Source organism: Sturnira hondurensis, unplaced genomic scaffold (genome assembly GCF_014824575.4).
Source record: "Sturnira hondurensis isolate 20B ecotype Veracruz unplaced genomic scaffold, ASM1482457v3 Scaffold0022201, whole genome shotgun sequence".
Lineage (NCBI taxonomy): Eukaryota > Metazoa > Chordata > Mammalia > Chiroptera > Phyllostomidae > Sturnira > Sturnira hondurensis.
The window spans coordinates 11,130,784-11,152,941 of record NW_028094832.1 but is presented as its reverse complement, the minus strand read 5'-3'; the positions used below and the strand labels follow the sequence as shown (position 1 = coordinate 11,152,941).

General features: G+C 48.8%; 1 protein-coding gene and 1 pseudogene across 9 annotated transcripts in view; one reads left to right on the top strand and one right to left on the bottom strand.

The window, feature by feature from the left end:
* On the top strand, positions 1-1,335 carry LOC118978964 (proliferating cell nuclear antigen-like; annotated as a pseudogene).
* Positions 1,336-3,222: 1,887 nt separating this feature from the next.
* The window catches only part of SEMA4D (semaphorin 4D), a 108,964-nt gene continuing 90,028 nt past the window's right edge, over positions 3,223-22,158 (bottom strand). For 5 of the 9 annotated variants that reach the window (XM_037034815.1, XM_037034817.1, XM_037034814.1 and 2 more), the window contains one exon: positions 19,047-21,426. In XM_037034815.1, coding sequence (XP_036890710.1) covers positions 20,519-21,426 — 908 coding nt within the window. In that variant the 3' untranslated portion in view covers positions 19,047-20,518. Of the gene's footprint in view, positions 4,975-5,658; positions 5,757-10,207; positions 10,418-18,761; positions 18,972-19,046; positions 21,427-22,158 lie in introns of those variants that run through there. The other 4 variants (XM_037034819.1, XM_037034820.1, XM_037034821.1 and 1 more) reach the window with 4 other exon arrangements.

Here is a 22,158-nt window from a genome sequence, read left to right as displayed (position 1 = left end):
TGTGAGCCTTCTAACTCATCCTATGAAGCCTATGCCAGCTATACTTTTCTTCCTTCCCTTCATCTCCAGCTGCATCATTGCAACTCAGCCACCATATTCAAAATGTGCCTGGTCCAGGGTTCTGTCATGAAAAAGACACTGGAGGCACTTAAAGACTTCATCAATGGAGCCTGCTGGGACATCAGCTCGAGTGATATGAACTTGTCTCACTCCTCTTTAGTGCAGCTCTGTTCTCTGGAGGCTTCAACACATAATGCTGAGACTGCAGACTGGCCAGGGGTGTGAACCTCACCAGCACATCCAAAATACTAAAATGTGCTGGCAACAAAGACATCATTACCCTAGGGCTGAAGATAATGTGGACACCTCAGCACTAGTATTTAAAGCTTCAAATCAAGAAAAGTTTTCGGATTATGAAATGAAGTGAATGTATTTAGATGTTGAACAGCTTGGAATTCCAGGACAAGAGTATAACTGTATAGTAAATATGCCTTCTGATGAATTTGTACACCTGTACTGATATCTCAGTCATATCAGAAATGTTACTGTTAATTTCCGTGTCCAAAAGACGGAGTGAAATTTTCTGCAAGTGGGGAACTTGGAAATACTAAATAATGTTGATAAAGAAGAGGAAGCTATTACCATAGAGATGAATGAGCCGGTTCAGCTAATTTTGCACTGAGATATCTGACCTTCTGTACAAAAGCTACCCTACTCTCTCCCACAGTAACGCTCAGTATGTCTGCAAATGTAACCCTTGTTGTAGAGTATTAAATTGTTCATATGAGGCATTTAAAGTACCATCTACCTCCCAAGATCAAGGATGAAAAAACTTAGACATTTTTAAAATCCAAGAAAATAAAATTGAGCTTCTTGAGAACTGCTTCTGAGATTCCAACATGTCCTTAAGTCTCTTCTGTCACCAAATTTATCACTGAGTAACTACATAGATAATGTTTTTTGTCAATTACCTCTTCCCCAATCCCTTCCTCCATTCCCTACAATTTAAAGGATAGAGTCTCAAGTCAAATTTGGTCCTATTAACCTAGAACCACTTCTACCTTAACTAGAAATATCCTTTAGGATTTTTAAATAAATGGTTTTGACTGTCAATGCAGTTTTAAGAATTATGTTTTCAACTTAAAAATTATTTGAATTTCAAACATCACAAGACAGTCCCTTTATTTGAACCATGACTGTTGCAAGTAGCCTGGAGAATTCACAGCAAATGCTACCTTTTTGTGTAAATGTGTTTTATTTTTTCAATCTAGAACAGCCAGATATACAGTAGATGTAGCCATTAAAAGTACACCAAATACAGTAGGTAACCAGATACTTGGGGGGATTCATTTGCCAAACTTATTTTTAAATTATTCTAATTTGAGCTTAAGAAATGAAGAGGGGAAAATAGAACTGGTTCTAGATATTTTCATTATTTTAGCAGAAAGTAACATTTCTCTTAGCAGAAACTAACACTTTTTCAGAAGCACAATGTATTCAAAGTTGTGTGGACTTTATAAGACTAGCATTATGACAGGACGGTGTTTCTCTAGCCCAGGGAACATTTTATAAGAATCTTAGAAGTTTTACTAGATCTGTGATAGGGCTCAAGGAGTGTGTTGGCACTATATATATATGTATACACACATATTTTTTTTCTCCAGTATAAATAGCCTGATTGGGACTTACTCCCTTAAAGGATGAAAATGGCTTATATCCCATGGATATGGGATTCAACCAAGAGAGTGAAAAGGCCCAGCAGCTGTAAAACAAGGGTTGTTTAAGTGTCCCCAGTAACTGTGCTACAAGGTCACAAATTGGTATCCTACATACCGAGAACTGCATTATTACAGTCCTTTTCCTGTTGCATTTTGTGTTTGGTGGATTAGATGACTGGTTTCTTTGTTGTTCCTCGACCAAGTTCCAGTTACTGGACTGAAGAGCTCACTGTATCCAGTGAGTAACTACTACCTTCAGTGTCTGGGAGGAAGGAGACTGGCAGCAGAGGGGTGATGAAAATATTTCCTCTAGACTGCTGATGGTTCCAGGACTACACATTTGTTAAGGTGAATAATTAGATTCTGGGTTGTGATGCTGTATGTGGGGTCGGGTTCAGAGAGGGAGTGATGGTGCTTGTTCCCCTCTCCCCCAGATTTTGTTCCCCTCTGCCACTTCTTACAAGCTAATTGGGCCCTTCTGGTGCTGGTTCCTGGGTGTGTGGGCTTGTGTACATTCTAGGACCCTGTGGGTCTCNAGTAACTACTACCTTCAGTGTCTGGGAGGAAGGAGACTGGCAGCAGAGGGGTGATGAAAATATTTCCTCTAGACTGCTGATGGTTCCAGGACTACACATTTGTTAAAATTCATCTAATTATACTTTATTGTATATAAATTGTAAATTATACCTTAATAAATCTGACACTTTAAAAAAAGAATGAAATCTTGCCACTTGCAACAACATGGATGGACCTAGAGGGTATTATGTTAAGTGAAATAAATCATACAGAGACAGGCACATACCATATTATTTCATTTATATGTGGAATCTAAAAAGCAAAGTTAACAAATCAAAAAAACTCATAGATACAGAGAACAAATTGATGGTTGCCAGGTGGGTTGGGGGATGGGCAGCAAAGGGGAGAGGGATTAAGAAATACAAATTGCCAGTTACAAAAACCAGTCACAGGCATGTAAAGTACAGCATAGGGAATATAGTCAATAATATTGTAATAACTGGGTGTGTGCCAGGTGCGTATTAGACACATTGAGGTGATCACTTTGTAAGGTATATAAATGTCTAATCACTGTTGTACACCTGAAATTAATATGATATTGTATATGAACTGTAATTGAAAAATAAAGTTAGAAAATTAAATAGACAAAATATTTTTAAAATATATTTTATTGATTATGCTGTTACTGTTGTCCCATTTTCTCCCTTCATTCCCCTCCACCCTGCACACCCTCTCCCTCCCACATTCCCCCCCTTTAGTTCATGTCCATGTGTCATAAGTTCTTTAGCTTCTACATTTCCCATGCTATTCTTGTCCTCCCCCTATTTTCTACCTACCATCTATGCTACTTATTCTCTGTACCTTCTCCCCCTCTCTCTTCCTCCTACTCCCCTATTGCTAACCCTCCATATGATCCCCATTTCTGTGACTCTGTTCCTGTTCTAGTTGTTTGCTCAGTTTGTTTTTGTTTTAGGTGTGGTTGTTAGTAATTGTGAGTTTGCTGACATTTTACTCAAAATGATCTTTAAAAAAAATCATTGAAAATATTTCTGCTGGCCATGCAGGTCCTTTATTCAGAGCCCTGAGGTCTCTGGCCATGGCGTTTGTTTAGCTAAGCCAGGGTGGAGGAAACTGAAGCAGAGAAGTGGGCTTCCACATCGTATTTCTTTCATATGTGACTTAATGCCCCATTGCCCTGGCTGAGCTGTCATTTTCCTCACAGAGGCCACCACTGCAGACAGTGGCTCAGTGACCAACAGAGCTGAAGGATTCAGATAGCATTGGGCCTCCAAAGTACAGACTTCACTGAGAAGATGTGGAACTGTCCACCTTTATTTTTCTGAGCATCCAAATTCATCCTCAATGGACATTTCCCAACAGAACATTCCTGTGACAACTGGAAGTGTTGAATTGTTTTGCTGAGCATGAAAGTCCCAAACCTGAGAGCAGCTCACTCAGCATCCATAGTGGCTGGAGCCGTGTCCCACGTGAAAACCAAGTGAAAGTTGATGGGTGTCTTAAAAAAATCTACATCATGGTGTGTGATGTCAGTGAGCTGGATCACTGTCCTCTGGCGTACTGGGTGGGCATAATGGGCGGGCACCTGGGTGGGAGGGTGGAGGGGGTGAAGGGTCAGTCAGGATGAATCTAACCCCAAAGTGAGCCATCCCCAGGAATTCTTTTTCACAGTGGATCCTGGAAGTAACTGACAGGAAGTGTGTGCTGCTCTCTTAAGAAGGCTGCTAGAAAACTTACTAGTCTCAGGACAAGTCTGCATACAGGCTGTGGTCAGGAGGCTGAGGAGACATCCATTTGCTAAGGTTAGAAGAGAAGTTCAGCTTTATTTTTGACAGGTTTTGGATTATGATAGGCTGCTATGCTATTAAGAATGGTCATTCCACAAATCATGTGTCCGTGTGGTTATAGGTTGGGCTGCATTGGGCCTGGGCCCTCATCTTCACACACATGTGGTGGGGGCTCTGGAGATGGAGCTTTCGTAACTAGACTCAAGCAGGTGTAACAGTCCTCTCGGCAGATCAACCCACTGTGAAGAAAACGACACGGCACCAGGAGATGCCTCAGAGAAGCTGGATGCCCATGGCCGATGCTGCAAGTGGACAGTGTACACTCAGATCTTTACAGTCCGATACTAAGATTAGTGAGGATGAACACAAAGACGTCAAATCTATGGCAGCTCCCATTATAGACCTAAGCGTCACTCAAGGTCAAGGCAATTTTTTTGTTTGGAGTCTTGCCTTCCCTCCACTATAGTGCACCTCAGGGTAAAGTGGCTGAGTTTGAAGGAGGGTACCAGAGGCAGGCTCCATTTACAGCAGTTAAGCCTGTAGGAGGGGCCTGTGCTGACACCATCAGTTCTGGGCAGTTAGGCTAATCACATAGGAGTGAGTGATCTGTAGAGGATAACAACAGTGCTTCTGGGAAGGAGCTGTCATGCACACTGCTGTCTGAACCAGTCTGTTTCCAGCCCATGAACCGTCCTGGTTTCCTGCTTCTGCCAGACAGACGTCCTATCACATGTAAGCACCTAATTTACAAACAAGTTCCAGCTACTATCCCATAGGTCTAGTTGGGGCTCTTTGCCCTCCTTTGCTTTCAGCCCCAAGGTTGCATCTGAGCAGGCAAGTGACAGCTCCCTTTTGGGCCTCTCCAGGGGGTGTGGCAGGTGGCATTGGTCATCACTGTCTCCTGGTGGCTAAAAGGTATCCTTGTTACAGCTTTCCTGAAAGAACAATGTGTTTAAATTCTTGGCAGGACAGTGGGCCTCTCCTCCTCTTACCCAGTTTCCCCACAGACTGTCTCAGGTTTGAGCAAAGGCCTCAAGTCCCCTGTCCTGTGTGCTCTCCCTCGGGTCTAGAAGGGGGCCCTGTGGGAAGGCTAGGCTTGAAGGAAGAGTCACAAGCAGCCTGCTGGCCACAAGAAGGGACTTGTGCAGCCCTTTCACCCAGGACACTGTAAGACCTCAGGTTTGAACTGTCACAGCTGACCACTCCTTCCCATGATAATCTTGCCTGGCCTTGAGGTGGTAGCCAAGAAGGGAGCCCAGGGCTGGATGCCTCTGCCTCCTTGGGGTCTGCCTGGGAATGCCTGTTCTGTCGCCTCTGTGCTAGGATGAGCATGTTCCTTGCCCACGTGCCTGCAACCTCTGGGGCTCCCCCAGCCGACACCCAGCCAAGTGCTGAGGCCACAAGCAACTGCTCTCACCAGCACCCTATATTCCACCTGCTCCAGGTTTCTGCTCTGTCTGGGAGGTGGGAACACAGCTAACCAGAAGCAGCTGGCCCTGCTCTTTACACCCACATCCCTCCTGTCTTTCCTGACTTCAGTCTGCTGTGAGGGCCCACCCAGTGGGAGAATGGGCCCCAAGCAATCCCCTCAGAGGGGCAGCTGTCCTTGGGCCACGTACCCAAACCTTCCTCCAGCTCTGCATCATGTGTTCATGCTCCCCAACCATGGCCCTCCAGGCAGCAAGTTCTCTGGTCCACTTCTCCTGCTGGGTCACCTCTGCAAGACAGAAGTGGGGCTCAAGGTCTCAGTTCCGTAGGCCTTTGTGGCACCTTGGGTGCTCACCATGGGGTAGGTGCCAGCGAGTGGTAGTTGACCATCCCCCTGCAGAGGCCCCACTGCTGGGCTGAGCCAAGCCTGAAGCCAGGTGGTGGTGTGTAAGGGATTTATTTACCCCTGAGGGCCTCGTCTTCTTGGATGTGGGGACTACAGCCAGTTAGTTATTCCTCACCGCTGCCCTTCTCCAGGCTACCAGCTCTGGTGGCAGTTGCTCCCCACGGTATGCTGGCTGGCCCTGTCCTCCACATCTCACTTGCACTTCCTGCCCAGGCAAGAGAGAGGCTAATCTCTCACACCTCTTGGAGTAATGCAGAGACCCTGGGCCTCGGGTGGGCAGGGCTGAGGCTCAGAAATCAGCCTGTGGCCTCCCAGTAGGCCAGCAGACACTGCATTCTGGGAACATTACATCACCTGTTACTGGATCCTCACAGCCTGCCAAGTGTTTGATCCTGGATTATGAAAACGAGTTACAGGGATGTCTGATGGCACAACCCTGAGCCAGTTTTTCCTTACAAACACAAAAATGAGCTGTGTTGTTGCTTTGGACAAAAAATAGTGCCTGCCAGTAGTTTCAGAAAAGGGGTACAAGAACCTATTCCCCTCAGGAAGCAGAGCTCACATCCTGAGCAGACCTGAGAGCCTGCCTGCAGCCTGTGGTCATTTACTGCAGGGCCCTGCAGGAACCCCTGACAGAGCACATCCTAAACTTATCCTGCTCCCATACCTTCAGTAAGGTCTGGGTGAGATAAGAAAATGCTGAGGTGTCTTCACTGTGATTATGTCTGCTATCTGTAGAGTGATTTACCCAAGCAAGTTCCATCATCAAAGTCAGATTCTACCCAGTACTGGCTGAGAGTGGTGTGACCATGGGCAAGTTATTTAACTTTCATCATCTGCCAACTGTGGATAACAGTTCGTACTTCATAAGACAACTAACTGACTTAGATGAGGTAAAACACAAATGGGCCCTGGCTGGTGTGGCTCACTGGATTGTGTGCCAGCTTGTGAACCAAAGGGTTGCCCATTGGATCCCCCGTCAGGGCACATGCCTGGGTTGTGGGTCCCAGTAGGGAGTGCGTAGGGAGGCAACCACACATTGATGTTTCTCTCCCTCTCTCCCTTCCTTCCCCTCTCTAAAAATAAATAAAGTCTTTAAAAAACACACATCAATGGGCTTCAGCTACCTAGCTACTGACAGCACTGCTCACCTAACTCCTGGATAAGACGTCACAGTTCACAGCACGTTTACACGATTTTTCTGTTGTTACCCTGACAGCAACAGGCAGGACATTTTACAGAAATGAAAAGACCAGAGGTTCTGGGCGGTAGTAAATTTCTACAATGATTTTTTCTGCCTCTAAAACCCCAGTTAAAATGATTTAAAAAGCCATTTAAATATCTATCAATCTACACACACATACATACTTTTGAAAACTGGGGAGGAGCAGAGGAAACAGCAAAAGCCTGGTAGTTGAAGCCTAGAGGGGCCACTGGAAACTGCTGACTTAAGGAAGCTGAATCCCAGGCTGAATGTGGAAACCAAGGAGCAATCTCACAGAATGGCCTGGAACCTGGCCATTGCTGCTAACAAGCAGCCCTCTTCAAAAGCTGTTTAGAAGCAGAATCATGTCCCCCAGGGTCCTTTCCACTCAACCCAGCCAGGGAAGTTCCCTCCCTTGCTCCACAAGAAATCGATCCATCTCAGAGGGCACAGGACTGGAGGGCTTGTGCATGTTCTCCTGAGGGTGGGGCTTACACTGAAAGCATAGAGGTTCACTGCTTTCCATGGTAAATGACGAGGCCCTGGCCTCCTGCCTAAGTTAAGTCCCCACTGACATCCCAACGGAAATCCTGGAGGGTCTGTCGCTCCAAGTGTGGGCTGCAACCGGATGCCCCCAGAGGACTACAGCACATGGGAAAGTGAAGAGGTACTGTAACAGGGTGCAGCCAAGAGGGGAGCCCCAAATAGGGATTTGGAATGGGGTCCAGAACTCAAGGTGTCCAGGAAATATTAGAAAAATATATAGGATGTCCTCACCCCTCCCCCACCACAGGTTTAAGTTGAGGGAAGGGACACTTGGAGCTGGGCCATTGAGAGCTATTTTGTACAACCACAGCTTTGCAGCTAACCTCTGGCATGGTCATTTAACCTATCTATAGTCTTTAACTGGTTTCATAGATATGTTAAATAGCTGCGGCCTTGCTTTGAGCCAGGGGGATGGGAGTGACTTCCACCCAAGATGTAACTGGGAGGTAGCTCCCCTCTGGTTACAGAGCCTGCGTGAGAGCTTGGAGAAGATTGGCTTCATGCCATGAGGCCACATCTGCCCAGACTTACGATGGCAGCCCGGTAAAGCTGGAAGAATACGTGAATGCTGGCAGGTGTAACTGACTGTGGGAGGAGTTAGAAATGGGGCTTCAGAGGAAGATTAGCACTAGGATTTAAACCCAGACTCAGTAGTCATGTGAAGAGGGAACCACGTGGCTTTGGCAGAGTGGGGACCCCCACAGCTTTGGGGTGCTCCCTTTTGCCACGTGGCTTAGGAAGCAGGAGAGACTGCCTGGAAGAAAAAGAGTGAAAGGACTCTTGCTGGTGGGCCATGAGAAGGTGCCACATGGTTTTGGATTAACTGGAGATTGTGGTGGCGACACAGCTGATGGTGCTGGGAGCCTGAATCATGAGTTTCTGCTTCTTTTCCTGAGATATGGTACCCCAGATTAGGGCAGAGGGAGAAGGAAGGACTGTGTGTGTCTATGGGTATCCTAACAGACTTTAATATTTTAATGAAGACATTGGATCACTACTTTAAGTCTGTATAGTTCTAAATAAACATTTACTTTCCTTTTCACAAATCTCTGGCATTGAGAGACTCCTCTGGTGGCGGGCATAGCACACCTAGTGCAGGGTCCTTTCGGTAACAGTATATCATACCCACCCACCCCCTGGCCCTGTTCTGTAACAGTACTAGGCAGACTGATTTCTCTGATGTTGGTGCCCACAGGCATCATCTAGAGAACTTTGATTCAGCAGCTCTGGAGCCAGACCCGATACTCTGCATTTTTAACCAGTTTTCCAATGAGCTCCCAGATAATGCTAATGCTGCCAGCACCCAGACCACACCTTGGGTAGAAAGGGCTTCGGCAAGAGGGATCTTTGTGTCTCTCTTTTAAATGTAAGCAGACAATCAAGGGCCACGAGATTTCTGAGGAAAAGAGAAGACAGAAAAAACCAGCAGAAATGGAAACTTAGAGGAAGAAGAAAACAATAAATCAATCCACATCCTCAGAGAGTAAAGCAAGAATACTATATCCATGAACCAAGAACAGAATTTAACGACAACAGAACAATACAAAGCTCTTACTAATAAAAATGTGATAGATGAAAGCTCAGTACAGGTGTGCATGATAAAGTTAAGAAGAGCTATCAGAAGTAGAGGGAAAACGGAGAGACGACAGATGACAAAGAGATGATGGACGGGCAGTGGGCCAACCCAAGTGGGCCAGCATCTTAGAAAGTATCTTCAGAGAGATAACAGCCAATGAAGTGAAGAACAGTGAGCAAATGTTCAAGAAAACCTCCAAGAATTGAAGGGCAGGGGCTTCTACATGTAATGGGCTCTCCAGGAATAAAAACCTGAACTTGCTTGGTGCTAAAAGTGACAGTAGTCATATATAGTCACAGGTAAGGTTTGGGAGCCAGAGGTTCCCCAGGCCTTGGCTTCATGGAGCAAGCCTTCAGACGCAGAGGTAATGACTTTAGGCCAGAATTGTTCCCCCAGCCAAACTCTCATCTGAAGTGTGAAGACAGAGGAGAAACATAGGCTGTGGAAACACTGACTTCCCAGATGCTCCGTCTGAGGTGGGCTGGAAGACAAACTCCACAGAAAAACAACGTAAGTGTGCCTGGGACACAGGACACACAGTCTGAAGTCTGAGAAACAGACCCTCCAGCCTCCAGGCATTAGCCAAGGGAGGCACTTGGCCCCTCTTACAGAAGTTTGGGAGGCTGAGGAGAGGACAGGACACCAGTTAAGTCTGCTGATCAGGGACTTAAGACAACTTGAGAGTCTAGTGTAAAATTAAGAACTCAGAACCAAGCAGATGGAGCTCAACACAGTGGTACCTATGCGGGAAGCAAAAGCACAGGAAGGTCCATCATAACAGACCCACAGGGCTCAGCCATCCCAATAATGTCACACACTCCAGGAGGACAGGAGACCAATATCTGTGGCCTGGGGAGGCAGGCTGAAGATGAACTTTCATCTTTCTTAGTGACAGCAACACTGAAATGTCACCCCACAGCCTGCTGTTGGAGACACAGAGTAAACAGTGAAAAATCCTGGCCTAGGAGAGAGCTGCAGCAGGGTCGGGAGGAGGGGGGCACCACTTACCATGCTTCATCACGGTGACCTGCACTTGGGAGGTCTGGCTCCCCACTGATGAAAGGATGGAGCAGCGGTACTCAGTGCTCTCATGGATGGTGTCCCGCAGCCAGCTGAGCATGTAGGCCCTGCCATCTGGAAGCATGTGGGTCTGCACGGGGACACATGTCTCCAGTTTGTGCCCATTCTTCTCCCAGACAAAGCGAACATCCGCAGGACCTGGAGGCACACAGGCCAGCTCCACCCTGTGTCCAAGGACCCCGCAGGGACCCACAGAAACTGCCCTGGTGCAGGGGCAGGGGCCGAGAGCCCGAGAGCCCGTCAGATTGGGGAATTCTGTTGTCCCAGCTGCACTTGAAGTGACAGGACAGCATTCAGCTCTGTCCCTGGCCTGCCTCTGGAGTAGGCCCCAGGGCAGTGCCTGCTGTGGTCCCCAGTGACCCCAGAAGAAATAGACATACATGCTCAGTGCTCTCACTACCCCGTGTGCCTGCTCCTCAGCCTCCCTCAGGTGTGTTTCTCAAAATGTGTCTGCACGCTGTGATCCCTGAACACATGCTTAGGCCATTAGGGGCTGCACTTGCTTCTCCTTTCTCAATGAGCTGTGCACCCAGTGCAGTGCCTGGTGGCAGTGCTCTGGGGGCAGGGGTCTGTTCTGTGCTGGTGCTCTGGGCCTGGGCACTTCAATCCCCTCCTCCACCACCACCTGGTCCTGATGCCATCACCTTCAGCCAAAGCTTCTGCTCCTCAGAGCCACACCCATTATCTCCACCAAACAAGTGACCAGAGCTCCTGCCCTTTATGGGGCCTGGCTGGGCCTTGACAAGCAAATGGGTGTGACTGTCCCCAAGAGCTCCTGGGTAGGCCAGGGGACAGGCACCACAGCACTGAGAAGGGCAGAGGGTCCATCCCACATAAATAAAGACATGGAAGAGAATAGAGAATGGGTCCCCCCACTTTCCTTCCACCCCTAGTCGGGGCTCAGTTCTGCTTAGCCAGCCGTGGGCCAGGAATGCAGCATAGGCACCCAGGCTTCCCGCCACTGGGACCAGGGACCAGCTTCCAGCCTAGTACTAAGGGGAGAGAAGGGTGGGCAGTGAAAAGCAGTGCATGAAGATTCAGAAGCAAGATATAGGCAAGACCTGGCTTCTGGTCCCAGCACTGGCAGCATCCTGTTGGGGCCGCCTCCTCATCTACAGAGCAGCTGGGTGGACCTGTGGGTTTTAGGCCTCAGCCCTAGGCCAGGGGCTGTGCCAAGACAGGCCCAACTTCCATCCTTACTGAAGGACAAATGAGCAGGACACCTCCACTGTGGTCGGTGTACACACTGGCTTCCATCAGGGTTTGCTGAAGAAAGGAGTGAGCACCACCAAGCTCCTGCTGGGGTGTGTGCAGACCCACTAAGTTAGGACAACCACAAAAGCCAGGCCAGGCCCAGACAGGCACAGCAGCCTGGTCTAGCCCCGGAAGCCCAGGCCAGTCATAGCTCAGTGAGAGCAGTGATGGAGGCACGCCTGCAGACTCCCTCCAGGCACGCTGCCCCTTCTGCTGCCCCTCACTTCCATCTGCACTGGGCAGGCACCCCAACAGCACAGACTAGGGGACACCCACCAGCCCCCTTGCCCAGGAACCTGGCTCCCTGACAATTGTCTCTTAGTCTGTGTGGACTCTGCCCACTGCAGGTGGGCCAGAGCTGCCCCACACCACCCGAGACTCAGTTTTTAAAGGCCAGATTCTTCCTAGATGCCCACTAATCTAGGAAGGATGAAATAAAATGTGCCTTTGTGGAAGACAGTCAGCAGCAGAAAGAACTACATCTGTTTTCCTATGGCTGGAGTCCACAGAGCAGAGAGAACATATCACGGAGCAGAGTGATTAACAAACCAGCACAGACAGCAACAGACGTTTGGGTGTGTGTGCATGTGGGAGTGCGTTCATGGCCATATTCAGGGGGAAGCAGATGTGGAGGAGGCCCTGAACACAACCCAAGGAGGGGAAGGTATTGGGCAGACATTTGGTACATCTTTTAGAAAAGAGGAGACTTCTACTTAACAAAGATTACTTTCCGTGGATCCTTAGCACCATCAGGTCCTTGCACGGCTCCTCTCAACCCCTGTGCAGTCCCTTCATCAGCCTTCTACCATGGGAAGGGTCTGCAAAGAAACTTCCTCCCCAGGGAAGGTCAGATCCTTGAACCACACGGTCCTGAGAACAATTCCTGAGTTGATGATCGGACCCCATGGAGGAGAACTGACGCTGTGCCTGTGAGTGAGAAGTCGGGAAACGTCCAACAGGGGTCCCATCAATGACATGACAGCTACCGTGTTGTCAAACTAACATGATGGGTACACAATGTGAAGACACAGATATATTCACAGAAAAAAGGCCTAAAAATGGCCAGAATGTTAGTGGTGACTACCTTTCAGTAGTTTAATTTTAGGTCATTTAAATTTTGCTCTTATACTTTCCTGGAGTTTCCGAATTCATTATAACAAACAGTACTTTTATAATAAAAACAAAATGCTATCTTGAAAAAAAGAAATGTGCCATAGACCCTGAAGGAATTTTTGAAAGTTGTTCAAAAGTGCTTTGCCCGGCAGCCCACTGGCTGTCCTGGCCTAGTGGACAAGCCTTCCCAAGTTTTTTCACTTTTTTTTTATTTTCTTACTCTGCCACCATAACTTTTTGTAGTTTTGTGCTCTGGCCATAGATAACATATAGGCACACAGGCACATGTGAACATATACAGTTATCTTCCTCTACACGTAGGCATGTTCAGGTCTACACACACCTGTATCTACAACCATAATCGCACAATGTACTTCATGACACAACACCCTGTTTGGGCCCTGGCTGTCAGGCATCTCAGTGGACTCTCTTACTTTAAAAACTGATTCTTGTGAGGCATTATAATCAAGAGCAACACTTTGCTTTGACCAGACACTGTGGTCATTTTTAAAAAGGCCCAGTCTCCTTCCTCATCCCCTGGTACTGCCTGCTGATGACGCCCCCTGGCCTGGAGCCCCCAAGATGAGTCACAGTAGCATCTGGAAGGTTCTCACAACCAATGCTGGGATGAGGAACCTGGGTGGCCTGAGCTGAGGACTGACTTCCCACCCCAACGACATGGGCTGGGACCTTTCAGGGGCAAAATTGCCCAGAAACCACAGCTCCTGGGACACGAACAGTACGAAAAACGCCATGTGCGCCTGTCATGAGGACATCCTTAATCAACATCAAATGTTCTTTAAATGTGTATTTAACCACAGTAAACAAAAATGTTAAAGAAGTACTTACGTTCCACTTATTCTTTAAAAAAAAAACTATCCAACTCATTCTGAATGCAGAGGAAATTAGAGAGAGAGGGAAAGGGAAAGTTAAAACTGGTCAGCAGGGTCACCACACTGCAACAGCAGTGGAGACCCAGGCAGCCCAAACCTATCTCTCCCACAGGAGCTTGCCCCATGGAAATTCAGCATGCGGGGCCTGATTGCATGGCCACCCGGACTGGCCTCTGTGGGCAGGGGCTGGTGGGAGCCTCCATTCCCAGCATTCACCTCAGGGTCCATGCCTTCCTACCCAACCACGGCCCACGTCATATGAGGAGGCCACTGGTGTGGAGCTTGTTCTACTTTTTAAAAAAAGATTTCATTTATTTATTTTTAGGGAGGGGAAGGGAGGAAGAGAGGGGAACATCACTGTGGGGTGGCCTCTGGCACACCCTCTACTGGGGACCTGACCCACAACCTAGGCATATGCCCTGACTGGAAATTGAACCAGTGATCCTTTGGTTCTCAGGCTGGCACTCAATCCATTGAGCCACATCAGCCAGGGCTGATTCTATTTTTTTGACAAAACCAGAAACCCTGACACCGGTGGCTTCTCCCTGAGTAGTGAGACCAACCCATCCTGGAATTGGGAGCTTGAGAGCCCAAATGGAGGGGATGTGATGGGGATCCACCCCAAGTACTTGGGCCACATCCCTGCCAGGTGCCCCCTAGCTGTCAATGCAGCTCCATGCAGGAAAGCCTCATCCAGGTGCCCCATGCATGTGGTCTACCCCAATCCCAGGGCCATCTGCCACTGAGTTAGCCTACCACCCATTCTCATGCCCAGGGTCCTGACAGCAACTAGAGGCCTGGGTGCACCTCTGGGGGGGACATTCTCGAAGCACCCAGAGGCTGCATGCACCAAAGACACTCATGCCAGACTCCCAGGACCGTGCATTGCCCTGCAGGTCCTGGAGTCCACAAAGGCACAGAAATCAGGCAGACCCAGCTGGGAAAAGGAAAGGTGCTCTGCCAGGTCTCCACCACCCAATTTCCTTGCCTGTCCTCTTCAGTGTGTCTCATGTGCTGGACTGTACCTGGCAAAGATGTATTACAATGTTGCAGAGATATGGGGGGGGTGCCTACACAGTCTCTTAGCTTCATGGGGGGGCCCCTTCTGTGAATGAAGCTCCTGCACACAGGAGACTCTGAGGAACTACAGGACAGCACCACTCTGTTGTGAAGGCATATGGATTATCATATAACAGAGAAGAGACTCAGCTTCTGGAAAAACCACCTCACCAAACATGCTAAGCATTGCGACTCTAACAAGGTGATGGTGGGACACCTTGCCCCCAATGTGGAGAGACAACCATTTCTGGCAAATGACCAACTCATGAGTCAACTACCCCCCACAGGTCATCCTTGGCCTTTCAGGAACCCCAACACACACACTCGCACCAACCGTCCCTGCAGGAGCTTGGGCACTAGGACCCTCCTGAGATCCAGGCTTCCTTTTGCTGCCCCTCTGACCCCAGGGGCTAATGGGGCTCTGAGTGCTGACATTGCAGTTAATACATAAAAGGCCATTCAAACCTGAATATCCAAATGTTACCTAAGGTATAGGAGGTCCATTCTTAGCTTTAAAAATGACACTGGTCTAGCTATGACTTAGAAGGGCAGTCACATCAAGGATGGGGACAAGGCCCACGGGATAGAGAATGGTTCCGCCTTTGTTACAAAATTCTGTAGATCTAGTTCTGCGTCTGTAGACCTGCACATGCAAGTGCATGGTCTGCATGTGAATGGATGTGGACACATCACTGTCCACTGCTGCCACCTCTACGTCCACATTTACAACAAAGCTACATGTGCTTACGTGCAGGCAGTGAGGTTATTTCACTGCTTGTCTGTGAAATTCTAATTTTGCCACAAGGAGCACAGATTTTCATTTCAGAAAAGTGAAACAACTGCATGCTTACTTATTTCTTCAGTTTGAACCCCCTTTTCTTCCTTTTTCAGTATTCTCCTATCTCTGCATAGTGCATGTAGACCCCTTCCAGATGGAAGGCAGCAGTCTGGACAACCACTCCAGAACCCAGAATTCTTGCCATGTTCAGGCCTCAGACCCTGAGTGGAGGCATGGCCACAGCACAGTGTGCAGGGTGCTTCAGACCAAAAAAGAACACACACATAATTGTACACATACACATCAGTATGTGTGTACATGCACATACATATACACATGCAAAGGCACATATAGGCATGCACATGCAAACATGCACATACACACACATTACACTGAGAAGTCCAGAAGACAGAAGGAAGAGTCTTGTTCTGACTCTTCTTGATCAGAGTCACTGAGCTTTGAGGCTGTGGCCACCTTTAGAAACCAACCTCGTCTTACCTGGGCCAGAGCCTGAGCCCCTGTGTGATGGTTTCATAAACTGAGCTCTGTGGTGACTTCACAGGAAGTCACCTGGAAAGGGAGGAACCTTGGCTATAGAGGAATCAACCAACACTTGTGTAGACCATGACTTGAAGAGTGATTTGGCCTTTAGTCCACCATCTTCCAGGACTCAGGGTTTGGGGTGGCCGGAGACACTGCCACGTTAACCATCTACTTGAGCAACCACATTGCACAGTGTGAGCCAGCATTGGCTTGTGCACTAGGTTTAGGGGCAAGGGGAAACACATGCCTATATTGGACGTGTCACTGGAGTCACCCAATGCCTATGGCTGTGGTAGAACAGGCCTAGGAAGAGGTTCTATGTGGGGCCTCAGAGGGCCCCACTCATCTGCTTCATCCCTCAGTAGCAGATTGCTTTTAGGAGCAGCAGGTTGAGGAGTGGGTGTTTGAAGGCCCATCAGTGAGGCCCCTGAGGGCCACTGCCTGGTTTTTGCCTGCTGAAAAGAGCAGAGAAGGGAGTCTTTCTAGAGTGTGGAGTAGGAGCAGGGCTTCGGGGTTGCCAGAGGCCACATGAGGATGAGGGGTGGTCTGGGATGAGGCCTGGCCTCCCCCAGCACTGTCTGGTGCACTCACTTCTCCCTCACATGCTGCCAAAGAGGATCTGTTCTTGGGGGAGCCACAGGCACCACCCTATCTCCAGGAGGCTCCAAAGATTCCAGATTGGGGTGTGGTGTGCATATTTGTGTATACTTTGTGTGGTGTGTGTGGAGTACGTACCGTGTATACTGTGCTGTATGTGTGCTATGTGTGGTGTGCATGATGTGCATGGGGTGTATGTGATTTGGGATGGAGTGTGTGTGTGTGGAGTGTGTATGTGTTTGGGATGTGTTTGTGTGTGGTTTATAAGGTGTGTATATGTGGTATGTTTATGTGGTATGTGCAGTGTGTGTGGCATGTGTAAGGTGTTCAGTTTGCAGACCTCAGCCCATTGGGGGCAAATGCAGAGCCTTGGACTCCTTGGGGTAGCCTTGACCCTGAATATGACCTAAAGAGCACCCCCTCCTGGATGGCTCACAACAGGCTCTCTAGAAAGGCCAATCCATCCCAGGCCACTCCACTGTCTCAGGTTGTGGCCTCAGTGGAACTAGGGAAGGTCCATGGTGGGGCAAACGACTCTGGAAAGAAACAGTAAACCTATGAGCAGGAGGGCAATGGAGGGCTGGAGGTCCTCAGTTTCCCTGGTCCAGCTACCCTGAGCACCTGCTCCTCCTGCTCTTTCAGATCAGTGGTGCTGAGGGGTCTGCCCTCTTGCCTCCTCACTTCCCTCTGTCCACTTTACCTGCTTGGGCTGCAAGGCCACCAGCATCCCTCTAGGACCCACCATGCAGGCACTCTCAGAAAGTGGGCAGGCTTCCTGAAGCCCCTCAGCAGCAAGTGCAGTGAAGGCATGGCCATGTGGTGGGGCGAGGACTGCTCTGACTCCTCATTGCTCCTGCCCAACAGCTGCAGGAGGCCACCTGCAGTGCATTTACTATGTTTTGAGCACCCTTCCCTCCCTTTGGCCCCAGGCCTTCCATAATCTTTGTAACTAAAGCTCCTGCACTAAACTTGCCATGTCTGAAATACCCAGAGTAGCTTCTTGTTCTGATCCAGCCACGACATCTGTTTTCCCAGGCCCCAGTCTTCACCCTTTCCCCACCCCAGAGGCTGTGTGCATGCATACACCCAGAGAACAGGTAACACATACCTGAGAGCTCACATGTAAAAGTGCATGGCTCCCCACCACAGGGCCTGCCTGCATCCATCCTCTGCCAGGTAGTAGGAACCCAGCACCATTTCCCCCACTTTCCCACTGAAAAGAAGGGTGCCAGTTTGCCCGCAGAGGCCAGTTCCAGGGGCTGGAGAAGGTCCTGGGTGCTGCCCCAAGGGAATCACTGGTGTAGGAGCAGTAGCCAGGTGGCCTAGCCCAGAGCAGAGGCCTGGGCCATGTGGACCTGTCCTTGAAGTCTGGCTTTACCACCTCCCATTCTTAGGCAACTTCCCCTGCCCACCATCCATGGCCTGTGCAGAGCCACCAGTGGCCACACGTGCTGGTTCACAGCAGACAGAGGACGATCAGAGGCCAGTGAGCTCACTCAACAGGGGGATAAGCAGCAGCTTGACATTCTTAGCTTCTCATAGTTTAAAACCTCAGAAAACTAAACAAAACAGGATTTGCTTTTTTCCGTATTAAGTTCATTCCTCTTCTCAGTAAAGGACGGGGCTGCCAGGCCTATAGTGTCTTGTTTTCTCTTTATGGCCACTTAGATGCCCACCCACAGGCTCCAAAGGTGGGTGTGCCTGATGTCCCATCCCAGTACTATCCAATGAATGCCTCCCAGGTCTGAGTGGCATCTGCTACACTTATGGTCTTTTCTGCATTTAAATATCACCAAACAAGTTGTTAAAGCAATTCCTATTCTGGAAATTCTGAAGTTAGTTTTTGAAACATCCAAAATCCTCAAACCCAACTTGTTTTCAGACATGTAAGTAATCCTATCGACCGGTGATTTTCAACTGGTGTAATTAGCTTTTGTGTGCCATGAGATGAAAAAGGTTGAAAATTGCTGCTATAAACCAGTGATTGGCAACCTCATCCTTTGGGCCACATCTGACCTGTCTGATGCATAGCTTTCACTCACTGGAAGCTGCTCGGCAGTTGGGACAGAAACGCTGGTCTGCTAAGCCTAAAACAGTTAACACACAGCCTTTGTGGGACAAGTTGGTTGGGCCCAGCTGCTTAGAGAAATAGCTATGGATCACTGAGGTTGGCAGCTAGAAAGGTAGTGTTGTTGAAGGAGGCCCCTGCAGCCCCGCACCCCACCTGGACAGGTGCCCCGCTCACCTGTGGCCTGGCAGAAGAGGTGGAAGGTCCCCAGGGCATGCACGTGCTGGGCCTGGTCACTGAGGAAGGGCGGCAGCAAGGTGACCCGCGGGCGGCTGTCAGGCCCAGAGCCCAAGGCCAGCCAGGGGCTTCGGGGAGAGGAAGATGAGTCGGGGCCCAGACAGGACAGGGAAGAGGGCCCCGGAAGAGGGAAGGACATAGGAGATGAGGCTGCGAGACAGAGGACAGAAAAGAGAGAGGGTACTGAGACAGAAGTCATCGGGAACACATCACATGCAGAGAAGGAAAACAAGCTCAGGAAGAAAAAGGTACCCAGCGCTGTCCTGGCCTCCTGCCTAGGCGTGCATGGAGGGGACGAGACATCCATCCTGCCCATCACACCCTCTGGGGGAAGGCCCCATGGCCTCAGCAAATCACGTGCCCACATTTAGGATATAAGCTTCTCATTTATTTGGTTACTTTCCAAATATATACAATTCCAAGTAGAAAAATAAAAGCAAAGTAAATCTTATAATAAAACACAATTGTTTACACCAAAACAGTCAAATCCTATCATGCTGGAAGATGAGACTGTCCACACAGGCACACAAAAATCCAGAGTTTATTGCTCTTTGCCATGGAAAAAAGTCTCCTCTTGTGGGTATTTGGATAGCGGGAGCTGGAGTGTGAGGTCAACGATGTTAAACTGAACCACTTGTCACATCTTAAAGACAATGCCAGGCCATGCAGGTCTGCCACAACGATGTCTGTGGGCAGCTGTGGACACAGGCCCATCTTTCCCTGCTGCCCAATTCTCTTCTAGCTGTGGACGGCTTAGGTCAGCCAAGTGGAAAGTCTGGGTGGGTAAGAGGTGTGAAGTGGAAGCAAAAAGAAAAAGGAGATGTTCAGACAACCAGAGTCTGTCTGGGCAGGAGGCTGTGACCAGTGGCTACAGGCAATGGAGTGTGAAACATCTGCCCCCTAAGCCCTGGGCCGGCCCAGCTCTACCCAGTGGGGCTACCATCCCTCCCGCAAAGCCCTGCCTGGTGGTCATGGAGGGCCTCCATGCCTTCTCTTCGAGAGTTAAAAAGAAAAAGAAAGTATAGAAAGAAAATCTCTCTGAAATGATGCTTCCCGGAAGGAATTAAAAAGAAAAAGTCAGTGTGCTCAAAAGACGGCTTTGTCTGCATTTCTAAAAGCAGAAAGAACATGTTTAGCAAAATTAAGTTTATCCCTGAGAATCTGAAGCAACGTAAGCCATATCTTATCCAAACATAACAACAAAATCTAGAAGATGTACATCTTCTGAGTATTAAAATATCTGCTTTAGTAATTTAAAAAGTAAATGAGCTAACACGCCAACACAATTAAAACAAAATCCTACAAAATAATTACGCAGAAGAAAAGCTTTGTGCCAATCTGGACAACAGGTGATAAGTTACCAATCTGATAAACTAAAAAGTCATTTCCAATCTGGAATTAAATTATCTTTCAGTGGCTGCTTTTTGAGGAGGTGACGCTCAAGGTACTATTCTTCCCAGGTCAGTGGCAGTCCAGCCATCTTCCCGCTACCTGCAGGTATGGCTCACAGTGCTCCAACTGACCGAGGGAGCCCAGGTGTGATGTTTGCCGTTTTCCGAAAGGACAAAGAGAAACCAAGTCAAAGTGGGACTCAAGAGAAAAGACACAAGACTGAGATTTGTGGAGGATGGGCTACCTACATGGCACAGGACAAGGTTACTGCATGGGAACACAAAGACCTCTCCACAGGCAACACCTCAGTCCCCATCCGCATCTGAGTCAGCAAACTTCAGCTCGCATTTGACGTCAAATGGCTTGTCCCTGACAGGAAGGTCATCGATTCTCTGCGAGTCCTCCCTGTCAGTGGGTGCTCTGCTGGCCATGGTGTCCTGTTCTGTCTCATAGCCAGTGTCCGGGGCTGGCTTGGGCTGCCCTCCGTTCTGCTGGGAGAAGCTGCCCTGCTCCACCAGTGTCTCTTTCACACTCTGTTCACAGTCGGAGAAATCTGAGGTGGGCTGCTTCTTCTCCAGCAGCATGACAGAGCGGAATTTGAGGCACTGTCCAGGCAGGTAGCCCTTGTAACAGTTGTAAGAGAAGAGGCAAAGGCAGAGGACAAAGAAGAGAAGGAAGAGGAACATGAGGAGGCGGGTGTCACTGGACTTGAGATACATTGTCTTCTCTGACTGCACCTGGGAGACTGTGTTTATGACGATCTTTGGTTCACAGGATGTACTGGTGGGTGCCAGGCTGGAAGGAGTGGTAAGCTGCACAGCTGGGGTCTGGGGAGAGGAGCCTTGGATGGGCCCTGTTGATACTTCAGGGGTGATCCTAACACCTTTTGTCCAAGTGGTTGGTGAGGAGGAGGCCACCGGGCTCCATGAGACCATCTTGACTGCTAGAACATGCTTGGCTACCACCTGTGAGACCGTCTTGTTCTTGACCCTCTCCTCTGACAGGCACTGGTATACCCCACTGTCTCCTTCTGACAGATTGAAGATGAGCAGGTTCTTCCTACCCACCAGGCTGTACTTAGGGCTCTCAGCCTTTAGAACACCATTCTGGAACTTCCATACCACCCGTGCCAGGTTGGACTTTTGGGAGCATTTGAGTTCTGCTGTGCTGCCATGCTTGAAAATATGCTGCTGGTAACTTCCCTTAATTTTATCTGGAACATCAAAATAAATGCGCAGAGCGTCAACAACCCTGCTTGCTACTTAAATTCTTTTAAAAATAGGCAATACGCACAAGAGGACACAGAAGTTTCACCCACTGGAGCAACATGGAATCTTCCAGAACAATTAAGGAGATAAAGACATGTATGGCCAAAGAGCAAAGATGAGCCATAAATGGGAGATTATGGAGACAAAGAAATTGGAGGCATCTCTGAGCAGTAGAATTCCCATTTCACACCCTGGTTTCCTGGGAGAAAATGCATCAGGCGGGGAGGGGCTGAGCATCGGCCAGCTGCACGTTCTGAAGCTGCACTCTGAGTCAAACATGACATGCTTTTGCTAGTGGCCACTGCACACATCATCCTGAGTGGTGTCTCCTCCTCCTAAACCTGTCTTTACTGATAACAGTCATCAGGTCAGGGACTCGAGGGCAGAAGCCCATGGGCATGTCTGCCTTCTAATGGGACACACCTGGCCCCCTGGCAGGGAAGTGGGATCACCCAAGGGGAACACTACCCGTGTCTTGATTTGACTGCTCGAGGACTAATCTTTCCTCCAGTTCACAAGAGGTACAGGTTTCATTTAACAAGCCCAAGCTAAGAGAAGAGAGAAACATCTTAAGAGCAGACATTACAGCTTGGGATAAAGAGTGATTTCCAGTATACAAAAATACTATGTGGCTTTAAACATCCTTTTCTGCAATACAAGGTTCAGAGAAAGGTCAC